General features: G+C 39.2%; 1 protein-coding gene across 2 annotated transcripts in view; it reads left to right on the forward strand.

The window, feature by feature from the left end:
- NALF1 (NALCN channel auxiliary factor 1) overlaps positions 1 to 14,042 on the forward strand; it is a 675,986-nt gene that overhangs the window by 636,115 nt on the left and 25,829 nt on the right. For both annotated transcript variants that reach the window (XM_066237013.1, XM_066237014.1), the window contains exon 2: positions 1,291 to 1,462. In XM_066237013.1, coding sequence (XP_066093110.1) covers positions 1,291 to 1,462 — 172 coding nt within the window. The remainder of the gene's footprint in view (positions 1 to 1,290; positions 1,463 to 14,042) is intronic.

Here is a 14,042-nt window from a genome sequence, read left to right on the forward strand (position 1 = left end):
AAAACTCCCTGGCGATCTCTTAAGTTTTTCTAAAAAAAAAAATCGGTTCTAATTAGACATAATTATGAATAGTGTAGGATTTGGAATCCTACAGAATGTGGGTTTGAATTCTGGATCTTCCAATTCCTTCCATTACTAATTATTGTTTGTTTGCAAAATGTGACTAATAGTTACCTTTTATGTGCGTACTGAGAATTACATGTGGAAGAAAAGTATGTAATTTGCTTAGAAAACCATTAAAAAGTTAATAAATACTAGCGATTGTTCTTGCTATTACTGTCATGTATCTATGATCTCTTAGTGTACATATAACTGTAAACCATTCGTTTCTCAGGGAGGACATAATTGACAAAAACCGTATCCGAATATTACTAACCCTAGAAACAGATAAACAGAAGCCATCAATGCCAAGGATCTGGGAAATCCCTGAATCACAGAGATCAATGCTGTAGATGGTGGCTTTTGCTGTTTTATGTTCAGTTTTTTCCTTATATTAGAAAAAGGTATTTTTTAAAATAACCATTTTCTTAAATGCCTATCAAAAACAGAGAGATAAATGAAGTCATAGTAATTTCACATTTTATTAAATTATATTAATGCTTAACAAATATTTATGTGGATCACACAGCATCTCACAGGTCCAATTTGTGGTTCTGATGAGGTTTCCTTCCTGTAGTGACAATTACAACACAGCATATTATGGCTGACCTAGGCTGGGTGTTTCCGGGCTTTCGGAGGATGAGATATTTAATGCATTTGATGTGAGTCATAAATGTAAATATGCACCGCTACTTGTTCTTTGCTTCCGATCTGCTAAGCCATCATAGAAGTCTTAGCGCCATCTAGTGCACATGGGAAGCATAGCTGGAGGAAATGCATGCTCAGAGAACCGACTCACCACGCACACTGCAGTAAATAACTATGGTGTATTGGTATACAGTCCATTATTTCATTTACTTTCTATTATCACTGTACTTCGAAAACTTCAGATCTTGCTTAACTCCACTGTTTTTCAAATGAGCTACATGAAAGCAAATGCCATATTATCTATTGTATTCTCTTAAGGGGTTAATTTAATAATGTTTTGCTCTATTGCAGATTTGTGTTGCTACGTTTTTATCACTTGCGACTGACGTTGTGTAAATACGTTTGTTCGAAATGAGTTTTCTTGTGATCCACTTGAAATCACAGCATGCTTCTCGCAGTACAGCATGTTCTTTATTAGAATTGGAACTGTTACCGTTCCTCCCTATTTTTGATTCTTCACTCTTTTTTTTTTTTCTTTTTCAGATTGTCTACAAAGCCTGGCTGTGTTCCCAGTACTTTGAAGTCGCACAGTTTAACTGCAGAAAGACAATTCCTTGCAAGCAATACTGTTTGGAGGTTCAGACGAGGTGTCCGTTTATATTGCCCGACAATGATGAAGTCATCTATGGGGGACTCTCCAGTTTCATCTGTACAGGTACAGTGCAAGGCAGGGGTTTGTCACCTGCCCTCTGACGGTGGTTTGACGTTCTTATCCGATGTTTGTTTGCTTTGTTGCTTGTCGCTTCTTTCCCCTCATGTAACCTTGAAGATAGGACTGGTAGTTTTCCACGCTTTCCTTCATAGAAGCCCTGAAGAAACTTGATTTGGAAATGCCACATTATCTATAGTCTACCTGTGACCACATCATCAACTTTGCAAAAGGATAATTCTGAGGGCAAAATATCAGAAATCATTAGATATGCTTCCTTTTGACTTAGAGCAGGCCAGTTTCTGCCTACATTGCCTTTATATTCCCTGAGAACAGCCCATGTGATTAAGCCAGTAAAATCCTGTTTCTTCAAATGGTTAACAAGCTTACATCACAAGTCTGTTTTCTGAGACGTGTTATCTTAAATATCAATAGCATAAAGAAATGTCCACCCAAGTTATTCGTGTGTACAAAAAGTATCAAAACCTTTTATACTTTTATCTCAAAGTTCCCATTAGCAGTGCTTACTTCTTTCAGCAGATGATTCAGACAGAGCATTCGATTTCTGGATGGTTTTGATAAGCATTGCATAACCGAGACACTGAAAGATGGGAAGGATAAGAGGAGTAGCTTGTTTTTAGAAATCAGTGTTGAGGGGGACAAGTGAGAATAAGATACTGTGCCTGGTGCACGGTTTCCAGAGCTGTTGCCCGTGTTCTCTTAGTAAGAAAGTGCTGTGCAGGATTCTTGTAACTAGATAGTTGGATTGTAGCAAGTTTATATTTCCAGTTTTAGGAATAGAACACACCATCTCAAGTACTGAGAAACATGAAACCCCTCTTTTTCTGTCATACTTTATGAAACCCCTCTAAGACAGAGTGACATATTGAGATGATCAACATGAGAACTTATCAAATTATGTCTAGATCACTATTTACATGCCTATCTGTTCTAAGTGATAAGCTATTAAAAAATAGTCCATCCAGGGCCTGGCCTGTGGTGGCGCAGTGAATAAAGCGTCGACCTGGAAATGCTGAGGTCGCCTGTTCGAAACCCTGGGCTTGCCTGGTCAAGGCACATATGGGAGTTGATGCTTCCAGCTCCTCCCTCCTTTCTCTCTCTCCTCTCTCCTCTCTGTCTCTCTCTCTCCTCTCTAAAAATGAATAAATAAATAAATAAATGTAGGAAAGAAAAAAAATATTCCATCCAGGTTCCTTAGGAAGAACCTGCCTGAAAACTGGATGAGTATTCCTCATGTTGCCCGATGTTGTGGGAAGAACATGTGGCTGAAGGTCGGGAGACAAACACTCTTGTCTTATTTCGACCAGGCACTCTCTGAACCACCATCTCCTCACTATAGAATTAGTAATAGCAATGACCTTGAAGCATGTTTGCTATAAAGATTACAGATATGGGAGAAACACAAGGTATGTCCTCAATAAGCCATAGCCATTGTACATAAGAAAGTGATTTGCAAAATGTAAAAAAAAAATTACCAATAATTTTTGTTGTTCCACTGACTTGAGGCTAAGATAATTTTTTATGTAACTCCTCTCTGCTGGAAGACAGAGGGAGAGCAAGGGGGGGAGAAGGGAAAGAGGGAAGAGAGAGAGAAACAGAGAGAGAGAAAGAAGGGGAAGAAAGGAGGAAAGGAAGGAAGAAAGGAAGGAAGGAAGGAAGGAAGGAAGGAAGGAAGGAAGGAAGGAAGGAAGGAAGGAGAGAGGGAAAGAATGGAGGGAGGGAGGGAGAAAAAGAAAAAGGAAGAAGAAAGGGTGGGAGGGAGGGAGGGAGTGAGAGAGGGAGGGATAGAGGGAGGAAGAAAGGAAATAAGGAAGAGAGGAAGGAAGGAAAGAGGGAGAGAGAAAAGGAGAGAAGAAAGGAAGGAAGGAGGGAGGGAAGGAAGGAAACAAAGAAGGAAGGAAAGAAGGATGGAAGGAAGGAAGGAAGGAAGGAAGGAAGGAAGGAAGGAAGGAAGGAAGGAAGGAAGGAGGGAAGGAGGGAGAAAAAGAGAGATGGAAGGAAGGAAGAATGGAGGGAGGGAGGGAGGGACAGAGGAAGGAAAGGAAGGAAGGAAGGAAGGAGGGAAGGAGGGAGGGAGGAAGGAAGGAAGGAAGGAAGGAAGGAAGGAAGAATGGAGGGAGGGAAGGAAGGACAGAGGAAGGAAAGGAAGGAAGGAAGGAAGGAAGGAAGGAAGGAAGGAAGGAAGGAAGGAAGGAAGGAAGGGAGGGAGGGAGGGAGGGAGGAAGGAAGGAAGGAAGGAAGGAAGGAAGGAAGGAAGGAAGGAAGAAAAACATATTAATATCTTCCTTTGAATCTTAGCCAAATTCACCAAACACAGGCTATTAATTCATTTGACTTTTACATACATTTTTCAATAAAGCATCAGCAAGTTAAGGCCTTTAACTCAATGATGATTTTAGGAATTTTTTTTTTTTAATGTAAAGACCGTATGTTTGCTTATTCACACACAAATAGGTTTTTTTTCCCTAAAAAAGATCAGTGTCTTTCACTAGGTTCTCAAAGTAGACTAAGACCTTAAATACGGGTAAGGTAGTTGTCTTTCTCTATGTTCTCCTGTTTCTTGATCTTTTTATCTATCTGTGTCAATCTGAAATATAGGTGTGAATGTTCACCCCCTTTCATTGTATGCTCACAAAGCCACCAGAAAGCTAAAGATGAGATTTAATCTCTTTCTGCAAAACATGAGCAGATAGTCCACCTTATATTTGTCTTTGAGTTTTGTATAATCAGCCTTTTCATAGCCATATCTATATCCCATCTTTTTTCAAAGATAGGAAAAGTGATATTGGATCCAGAAAAATGGTCGTTGACATTAGAAACCTTCTGGAAGAATCCCATCACTGAATATTTAGGAACCTCACTGATCTTTCACTCTAGTCAGTGGGGCTCATATTCCTTTTTATTACTGAACTTGCAAAAATGTACAGAGAAAAATTCTAAAGGTATTTTACCTTGATGTTTTGTAAAATTTTTTCGCAATGAAAGTACTAATTTTCAGATTGATCCTCTTTTCTAAAGTATAACATGGGCCCTTAGGAACTGTTATCTATCCTGGTAACTAGCAGCCATCATTTTCTACCTGAGGTCTCAGATGTCCCTTGAGAGTTGCTGCTAAACCTGAGATTTCTACTGATGCAAAATAGTTGCTGTTTTGTCACTACTGCTTAGGGTCCCCAAAACAGGCCCCAGGATAGGTGTTGTCTGGGAAGTAGTTAGTCCAGAGGACAGCTCTCAAGGACCACTGGTTAAATCTGTGGAGCCAGATGACTTGCCACATTTCTAAGGAACCTAGTAAGACTTCTGTATTTGTTTCCAAACATTACCCCACAAGTTTCAGAAGTTCATCTCTTACAGAAGGACATGAAGATCCAAACAACTTGCCTTTTAGGCAAGTTTGAAGCAAATGTGCGTCATCCTGGATGACTTCATGCATTTTAAATGAAATGTCTCCTGTACTCAGGAACAATTAGATCAAATATAATAGGGAAATAAGAGTACTTCTTCTCATTTCCCAGTTGGGTACAGATAACTTAAAGCCACCTGAAATGGCAGGCTCATAGCAACTTTTCATGTTTACAAATAATAGATCTGTCAGAATTCTTCCTCACTACAAAAAGGTATAATGACAGTCACTAACCACAATTCTTTTAAAAGGACTTCACCAAGTAGGTTGGTCTTACCCTTGCCTTCAGCAATAGCTTTAAAAAAAAAAAATCAGTGATGTTATTTTCAGTCTATATACTGAAAAATAAAATTATTGATCTTTAAGAGTTAAAAGACCAGATGGAGTTTTTTTTCAAATTCAACATATTTAATTACAATAATTTTCCTAATACAAATTGAGGCAAAAGTAGGTTTACAGTTGTTCATATGGAAAATAATACAATAATTAATGAATAATAATACAAGAGTAAACTCTATTTTGTGTACTCACAACTCTAAACCTTTTACCCACTCTTAAATTGAAAACACATCCAATTCACAGCTTCCAGAAGGCCAGCAATCCCCTCCAAGGATCAACCACAAAAAGTATTCAGTAAGCATATAACTACATATGTCTTGTTGCCAGATCGCTGAGGATCAGTTTCGTTCAAGGTGCTTCTCCATGGTGACAAACCAGTGATACAGTGATGACTTTTCCTTAGGGGCCCCTGCCACCAGCCTTCCAGAGATGTGGCATTCTAGGACACCGTAGTTCTTCCTCTCCTACAGACTTTTACTAGATACCTACTAATGCTTAGGAATCTTTTCATCCCCCCCCCCCCCACACACACACACACAAAACTGCATTTCAGTTCTCGGAATCAGTGAACCAATTTGAAGACTCAGACAAAATTTCTTTAAATAATCCATAGTTATGTTAATTTTAGTACTAGGTATTGGACTCAATATTTAATACATCTTTTTTTTTATAATGTTTACATTACTTACTTACCCATGCCCTAAATCTGAATGTTTTACATTTTTATCTTTTGATCATCTGCCACTTCATGCATCAGTAAGTCCATCACTAATGAAAACACCTGAAAGGACTGAGAAGGCATGTCTATTGTTGTAGAGTGTCGTCGACTGAGGATATTACAGAAGGTCACGACCAAATGTTCTAACCCCTAACGTAGATGAGAAAGATGAGCCCCTTTCTGTATGTTTAACTCTGCATTCGGTTTAGAAGAGAAAGGAAGACAGTCTGCCAGAGATCTGTCTCGGTTTGTCTGTTAAAGAATGAAACTGACACATTACTGAAGTAGTCTTTTAAAAATTAATTAGGGAGGAATTCTGAGGCACTGTCAGGGGGAAAAGCTGTCATTTAATGTTAGTCATTATTGAGCAAAATTTTGTCAAAGTGGGTTGTGTTCTCCAACTCAGTTCACATAATGTACTGCTAGTTTAGAAACTTGGTTTCCTCATCTCAAAAGTGAGGGGGTGAGGTCGTTGGTGGATCCTGTGTTGTCAACCCATCACTGTGATAATTATGCAGGTTTCCCTTCTGCACATTTTCTCCTGGTTCTAGAATCCCCTAGAGAAATCCTTGACTGCTTATCTGCGAAAGAGAACCAACATTAAAAATAAAAACAGAACTAGCACAGTATCACAGGCTGTGGGTGCTATGGCAACAAACATTATAAAAATTACCATTTGATTGATAGATAAAATAGACTTGACATGATTCAATGCTATATTTTTTTTGTAGAGAAATTATTGAAAGAAAAAGAGGAAAAGCTGGTGTGCTGGGGGTTACTGACAATTGAAATAAAACATATTTTGATAATTCTAGGTAAATTCTGCATTTCATTTTTTTAGCTGTGACAAGAATAAGGTTGTTTCTGCCTCTTGAGGAAATACTGTGGGTTGTTGTGATTACCCTGACAGGCTTGATCATGTTGTGATGAAGGACTCGCGCCCTCTAGTGGCTAGACGTGTGCTACTGCAGAGGATCCGAAAGAGATTTTTGCCTGCAGACAGAATTAATCCGTTCAGAGAAAAAGCAAGGAGAAAGTAGTTTGACATGCATATTGATCAAGTTAGGAAGGATTTTAAAAAATGTTTTTGTCTCATAATTTCACACGAGGGAATTCACAACTATGAATGATCATTTCCAAAATCTAGTTCTGACATGATTAGGGAGTTGATAAAGAATTTTAAAAAATAACTCATTAAAGTTATTAGTGAAAAAGAAGAAGAAAAAAATGCTACCCATAGATTTAAATTTGTACAGCTATACTATTTTTAATTTTTGTATCTTTACTCAGTGTGTAAATATGTTTTATTATTTTCTAAAATAAAGGGGGTGCTGAAAAAAAGAATGATGGAATGACACGAGTTATAGCACAATTCAATGTCACACAAAATCTTTTCATAAATAAATTAAAAAATTAGGCCAAAGAGAAATGTAAAGGTAGATGGTATGATAAAAACAAAATAAAGAAATATGAACATAAGTTATTAAAAAAAACCAAGTAGAATGTAGTAACTGCAAGTGTTTGAGACCTCTTCTATTAAAACACTGTACCTTTTGATGTTTATTCCATTTCACATATATATTTAGACCTGAGTTAACCCATTCCTAGTCGAGACAGTTTTTCCTGACTTTGTTTTCAGATGCATTCTCTAAAACTCAAGTTTGCCTTGCACAAGGGGACATGGGTAGAGAACGAGCTCTGGGGTAGAAATTAGGTTGTCTGGATTCTGCTAGTGGCTTTGAATTTCAGAAGTCATGCCCAGTAGAAGGTTTTCATTCCTTTGTTTCCACAAGTGGCTAATAGTGCCGAGTCTCTGGAATACTCAGTCCACTAGGTTGTTGAGAACGGGCTCAGCAAAATGGTGACCCTACCTGGTCCAGCATGACAGGACTTGTGGAAGGACAAAGTGCCACAGCTCCAGAGGAGAGTGCAGTCACCCTGCTTGCCTGAGTTTGGGTAGAAAACCCTCTGGCCTAAAGGGATCCAGAGTGATCTTTCTCAGAGAGCCAAGAAGATTTTGTGGATAGATTTACCTATCTCCAAGTGCTGATAATGCAGACCATACCCTTCCAAGCCTGTTCACCCAGACAGTCTTTAGGGAAATCCTAGCATAGTTCAAATTATCTTTCTTCCTTTTATCTTCAATCTAGAGGAATGAAAGGGATTAGACTAGGGAGAGCTGGGAAGACTGGGCTGGGGCACTTGCATGGCCTGGAGTGGAATCAGCTCTGAAAAAGTGTCCAGTTTCAATTGCAGTGAACCTTAAGCTTACTGTTCCATGGGGCCATAAGGGGCTGAGCCCAGGGCCTTTCTTGCCTGTCACCAGGTAAGTGGGAAGACATTTGTCCTCTTTAATACAAACTAGGACAGATCCTAGCGACACTGGCCCACAATTGTCTGTTAACCAGCAACAGAAGGGGCACTTACTTTATGTGATGGATGCCCAGTGAACTTCCTAGGATAGATAGCCACCCTTTGCTCAAGCCACAGCTATTGAATGCTACCCTAACAGAGGAGCAGTGCAGAGCACCTAGTCCTAGACCAAAATCTGTTTAGTCTATGCTTCGGTGGAAATTCAATCAAAAACGTTTAGAGATCTTCTCTAGAGCAAGGGCGGGGATCAAATACACATCATTACACAGTTCCCCCAGTACTCTACCTGACTGAGAAAACTCAGAAATGTTTTCAACTGACATGGTAGCAGTTGCAATGATAAGCCCCAGGAAGCATTCTAACTCTGCAATGTCACTTTAGGAAGGCTAATTTAGGCAGAGGGATTTCCCAGAACAGGTGAAATCTTTCAAAAAAGATATCTACCTACTTTGCTATAATTAAACATCTCTGTGAAACATCTATTCCCCCCCTTTGTAGCTGCTTTGAACTACTTTGAATGTGGTAATTGTCTCACAGGATTATAGATTCAGTCAATTTCAGAACAAGCCCAAATTATAGAAGTCATCTAGTCTAATGTTGCTTTTACATAAGATTAAACAAAGCCTCTTCCCCACCCCTAACCTGTTATTACAGAAACAAGAATAGATCCACATTTCCTGGCTATTAGTCCAGCGTTTGAGTCACCAGTGGAACAGGAAAAGACCAGTTGGCCCATCCTGAAATTAGCCTGTAAGCAAATGTTTCCAGACTGCGAAACAGCCAGAGAAAGTCTGTCAGTTGGTGAAAGAGAAGGTCTACCCACAGCCTGCAGCCTGTGCAATACCATTTTCAGTACTTCACTACTGTGTCCTGGGGTCAGGACATCACATTAAAAATGAAAATGAGGTCCTGATTGGATGGCTTAGTGGATATAATGTTGTCCCGGTGCACCGAGGTCAAGAGTTTGATTCCCAACCAGGGCACTTGGAAGGAGCAACCAATGAGTGCACAACTAAATGGAACAACTAAGTTGAACCAGAAGTTGATGCTTTTCCTCTCTCTTTCTCTCCCCAATGTCTTCCTCTCTCTGTCTCTTAAATCAATGAGAAAAAAAATTTTTAAATGAAAGTGACAAGTATTTTCTACCTAGATCATTTTTTCTGGTCAAAGAAAAGAGAATTGGCCAGTTAGCTCAGTCCATTAGAGTGTAGCCCCGAAACAACAATGTTGAGGGTTCAATCCTCAGTCAGGGCACACATGGGAAGCAACTAATGAATACACTACTGAGTGGATCAGCAAATGAACCCCTCACCCCCTCTTTCTCTCTTCCTCTCTTTGTCTTAAAAAAAAAAAGTTAAGTCCTGGCCTGCTAGCTCAGTTGGTTAGAGCATCATGCCAGAGCACAGAAGTTGCCAGTTCGATCTCCTGGTCAGGGCACAGAGAGGAGCAGCTCGATGTTCCTGTCTCTCTCTCTCTCCCTGGCTCTCAAAAAACTAAATAAGTAAAAATGAAAAATACAGAGAGAAAGAGAGAAAAAAGTGTGTCTGGCTCACTGTTGTCTGGAAAATGTGCTTAGATAGCTAATTTTTCAGTCAGATCAGTTAGTAAGTCATTTAGATTGCATATGTACAAACATATTGGTGTGAAGGGGAAAGACAAAAAAAAACCAAAGTTTCTAAAATGTTTGTGCAAATAATTTTGTGAATTTAAATGACTTCTATTTGTGTCCAGCCATTAAGTATGTTTGTGTCCCAATAATATATATGATAAATTTTAAAATGGAAAATTAACCAATTATTCTCAATTTTGAAACCTTGTCTTTTTAATGGTTTGGCTTGAAATTACCAGATGAGATGGTTATTGTTAGCCATAATTTTTAAATTATCAGAGAATCAGAATGTCTACTTTTTGTTTTTTCTGTTAAAGTTAGAAGAGGGGGGAGAGAAGGGGGGAGAGAGAGAGAGAGAGAGAGAGAGAGAGAGAGACTCTCACATGTGTCCTGACTGAGAGCCACCCAGCAACCCTGTTTGGGGCCAATGCTTGAACCATTGAGCCATCCTCAGTTCCTGAGGCTGACATTTGGACCAACTGAGTCACTGGCTGCAGGAGAAAAGATAAAAATGATGGAGGAGAGGGAAAGAGAAAAAGATGATTTCTTCTCTTGTGTGCCTTGACTGGGGATCGAACCTGGGATGTCTACATTCTGGGTTGATGCTCTATCTACTGAGCAAACCGGCCAGGGCTGAGAGTGTTTACTTTTTACAAGAAGAATATTAGCACATGTCTTCAGTGTGCAGTTTTCCTCAAAGTAGTAAAATTTAGAAACTCAGTTTTATACCCATAATGCAATCTTTCTTCAAAATAGTTTTGAAAAATTTTTTGGAAATAATTTTCATATTCTGCAGCATCCTCTTTGTACTTTAGGAGATTTATATAAATGAGCATGTATGCATACACAGGGATATATAACCATCTGTATTATATTACATGACTTAATATTATATATAAATTCAGATATAATAACTTGTATATAATCATGTAAAGCCAGTAGCCGTGGCCACCATCACAGCTGCCTGGCCCATGCAGGTTTGCATTTGATTCAGACAGATGGTAATGAAACAATGGAGCCAAGAACTGGTGAGCCATTATCTTTAATCCTAGCTCGCACCTGGCAGGGGAGAAATACACACAGTGGGAAAACACTTCCATTTCCATTCAAGGTTCCCAAAGCCACGGACTCATCTGAGGATTCCTAGAATCAAAGGTTTCTACCTCACCAACCTTGTTCACTTATGTTCCCCATCTCCTTCTCTCTGCACAGACTCTGCATAAACTGGCTTTTCCTTCAGCACTTTGCCATCTTGGCTGCTTCTCTTCTGCAATGCTAATTTCAAGAACCGAGAGAGAGCAAGCCTCCAGTCAGCCCCATTTTATAGTGTAGAAATAAAAAATCTTTAGGCCAATATACTAATAAGGAAGTCTGTGATACAAAGGCACTTATCTGAGACAGAAATGGGATTCCTCATAAGAGTGCATCACCTCACATCATACAACAGTCAAGGGTATGGGGAGAAGCTTAGTTTTGAAAAAATCTTAGTATTAAAACTAAGCCTTAGGCATAATGACTTTGCTGGCTTATAGCCTGTCTTCCACACCCAATGAATGCAAAGTATAAGCGAGCTAACATATACAGTATATCATATTTACAAACTTATTTGACCAACAAATTACTATAGGTAAATGTTGCAAGTAATGTAGGTAATCATAAAAGGAACTATTTTAGGTGTATAAATGGAAAATCAGTTTTTAGTATGGCTTTGAAATTCACTTTTAAAGGCAGTTCCAAAAAAAAAAAAAAGAGTGCACTCAATTTAGGTAAAGCAGCACCAGTGGAATCAATGAGTACCCCCCCCCCATGAAAACTTAAAAATACAAAGCCTTGTTGAATGTAGAACTTCTAGAATGCTATTTTAAGACAACAGTTTTATTGCCTTTATTACCTTATGGGTTTATTAACCTTTTAAATGTGATCCATTATCCCTTTGTTGACTAATTTATGCTATCAAAAGGAAGATCAGATCAAGCAGAGAGAGTCTGACAACCCTGACCTCATTACGGGCACTGATTCCTATTAGTAATTGTAGGGTTCATGGTCACCTTTATTACTATTTCCTCCTTTACCGAACATGTCATTGCCAGAGAGAAAAAGGCTTTGCTTGGGTTGACTGGGAGCATTTGCCATGATTCAGTAATTCTTTGTGTATGTGAGCTTGGAAAGCCCCAGGAAGCCCAACTTCCTCCTTCCAACTTTAGGAACAAACACTGCATAGCAAATTAAAGTAAACCCAATCACAAGGGAAATAATTGTTCCGAGATAAGATCTGTTTCTTATTGCTTCGTGAATTCATCTTACAAAGATCATGTAAAAGTATCCAGTCCCACTCTGAACTGTGAAGAGCCAAAGACTGCTCTCTTTAATCTCTTTTCAAGTCTTTTATATGTGCGTGTAAATTGACAACTCAACATTTCTACCAACAATATCATATTTTTAAAGGCCAGTTTTCAGGAACTGGATACAAAGCCAAACTCATTCTCAACAGCCATCTTTTCTCTTGCAATATAATGTCTGATGATATGTTTCATAGGCATTTTTACTGCTTGAGCATTTATTTTAACTGTGCCCCAACACCTTCCCCCCCAATTTCATTGCTTTTCTATTGCTAAGGTTGAAAATAGAGTTGCCACCAACTGTATGTATAACTAGGAGCTAAATCATATGACACACTAACATCAATGGGACAAAAACAACTGATATTACAGGGTGGGGCAAAAGTAGGTTTACAGTTTTGAGTACATAAAACACAAAGTTAATCATTGTATTATTATTTATTAATGGTTGTACTATTTTTCATACAAACAACTGTATACCTACTTTCTCCACCAACCTGTATATACAGGGAGTCCACAGCATTTGTGTGTCCAATATCATAGCGCTTACTGCTCACAGCTCTTTCTTACATTAATGCGGCCAGCCTGTCTCCTCCCATCGCACAGTGAATTGGATGAGTGTGAGATCTCATTGAAATAAATAAGTTGGGTTTACTTATTTTTGAATTGGCAATACATGCACATGACATAAAATTTGAAACACACTAAAGAATGAAATTTAAGCCAACTCTTTCCCTTGTCCAACATGGGGTTATTGGTTACAGATTTATCACAAGGTAATCAGTTCTTAATTGATGGCTATGTTGGTGATTTCTAACTTCCGGTTATTAAATCCAGATCAGCAAAGATCATTTCCTATACTTGTGTTTTCTGGAGGATAAATCTGGTATCAAGCAGTGGAAGTGGGCTAGCTGGATCAAAAAGTCTGTACATTTAGTGTTTGGAAAATATTTGCCATGCAGCCCTTTATGGGCACAGAACATGTCCCCCTCTCAGAGCTCTAATGTCCTCAAGGGGGTCCCCAAGCTGCTCTGTGGAGCTGGATTTGACCCTTGTTGCCCCATCACCCCCTGCCAGCCTTGCCATTTTCCTTTTGGAACCCAGCACTTCAAAAACCAGCCAGTGTGTTAGTTCTCCTTGCCTGGCACACGCTCACTTCAAGTCTTCACCTGGCTAATCCTTCAGCAACTGGCATTCCATTAGGAGGCCTTCCTGGACACCCTGGGTCAGGGTTGGGACCCTACATGTCCACAGCATTCATGCGTCCAGCTTCATAGTGGTTATTGCTCACAGTTCTTACTTACAGTAATGAGGCTAGCCTGTCTCCTCCCATCGCATTGTGAATTGGATGAGAGTGAGATTCCATTGTTTATGGCTGTATCCCCAGTGCCCACAAAAGTGGCTGACCCATAGTTAGTGCTCAATAAAAAAAATACAGAGTTAATTAATTTATGGGTGAGTACTCAAAGGAATCTGTGGTGGTCCTTGTTATAAGTGAGAAGAGGCCCTCCAAGGTTGGGGGGGGAGATCTCAGGGAAACAGGGTGGTGTAGGTAATGCCCTGAAGTGCTCCCAGGTGCTTTCTACTTATATCCATCTGCGGAGATGCTGTGAGGATTCACAAAAAGGGGGCTGACAGTTAAATGCACTACAACAAAACGTCTTCCTTTTGGACACAATAAGAATATCAATATTTAATTTTCAAACCATTTTTTCCCTCACAGTCCATTTCCTTTCACATGAATTATACAGACATGTATTAAATCAAGTGCAGACCAGCATGCT

Source organism: Saccopteryx bilineata, chromosome 6 (assembly GCF_036850765.1).
Source record: "Saccopteryx bilineata isolate mSacBil1 chromosome 6, mSacBil1_pri_phased_curated, whole genome shotgun sequence".
Classification (NCBI taxonomy): domain Eukaryota; kingdom Metazoa; phylum Chordata; class Mammalia; order Chiroptera; family Emballonuridae; genus Saccopteryx; species Saccopteryx bilineata.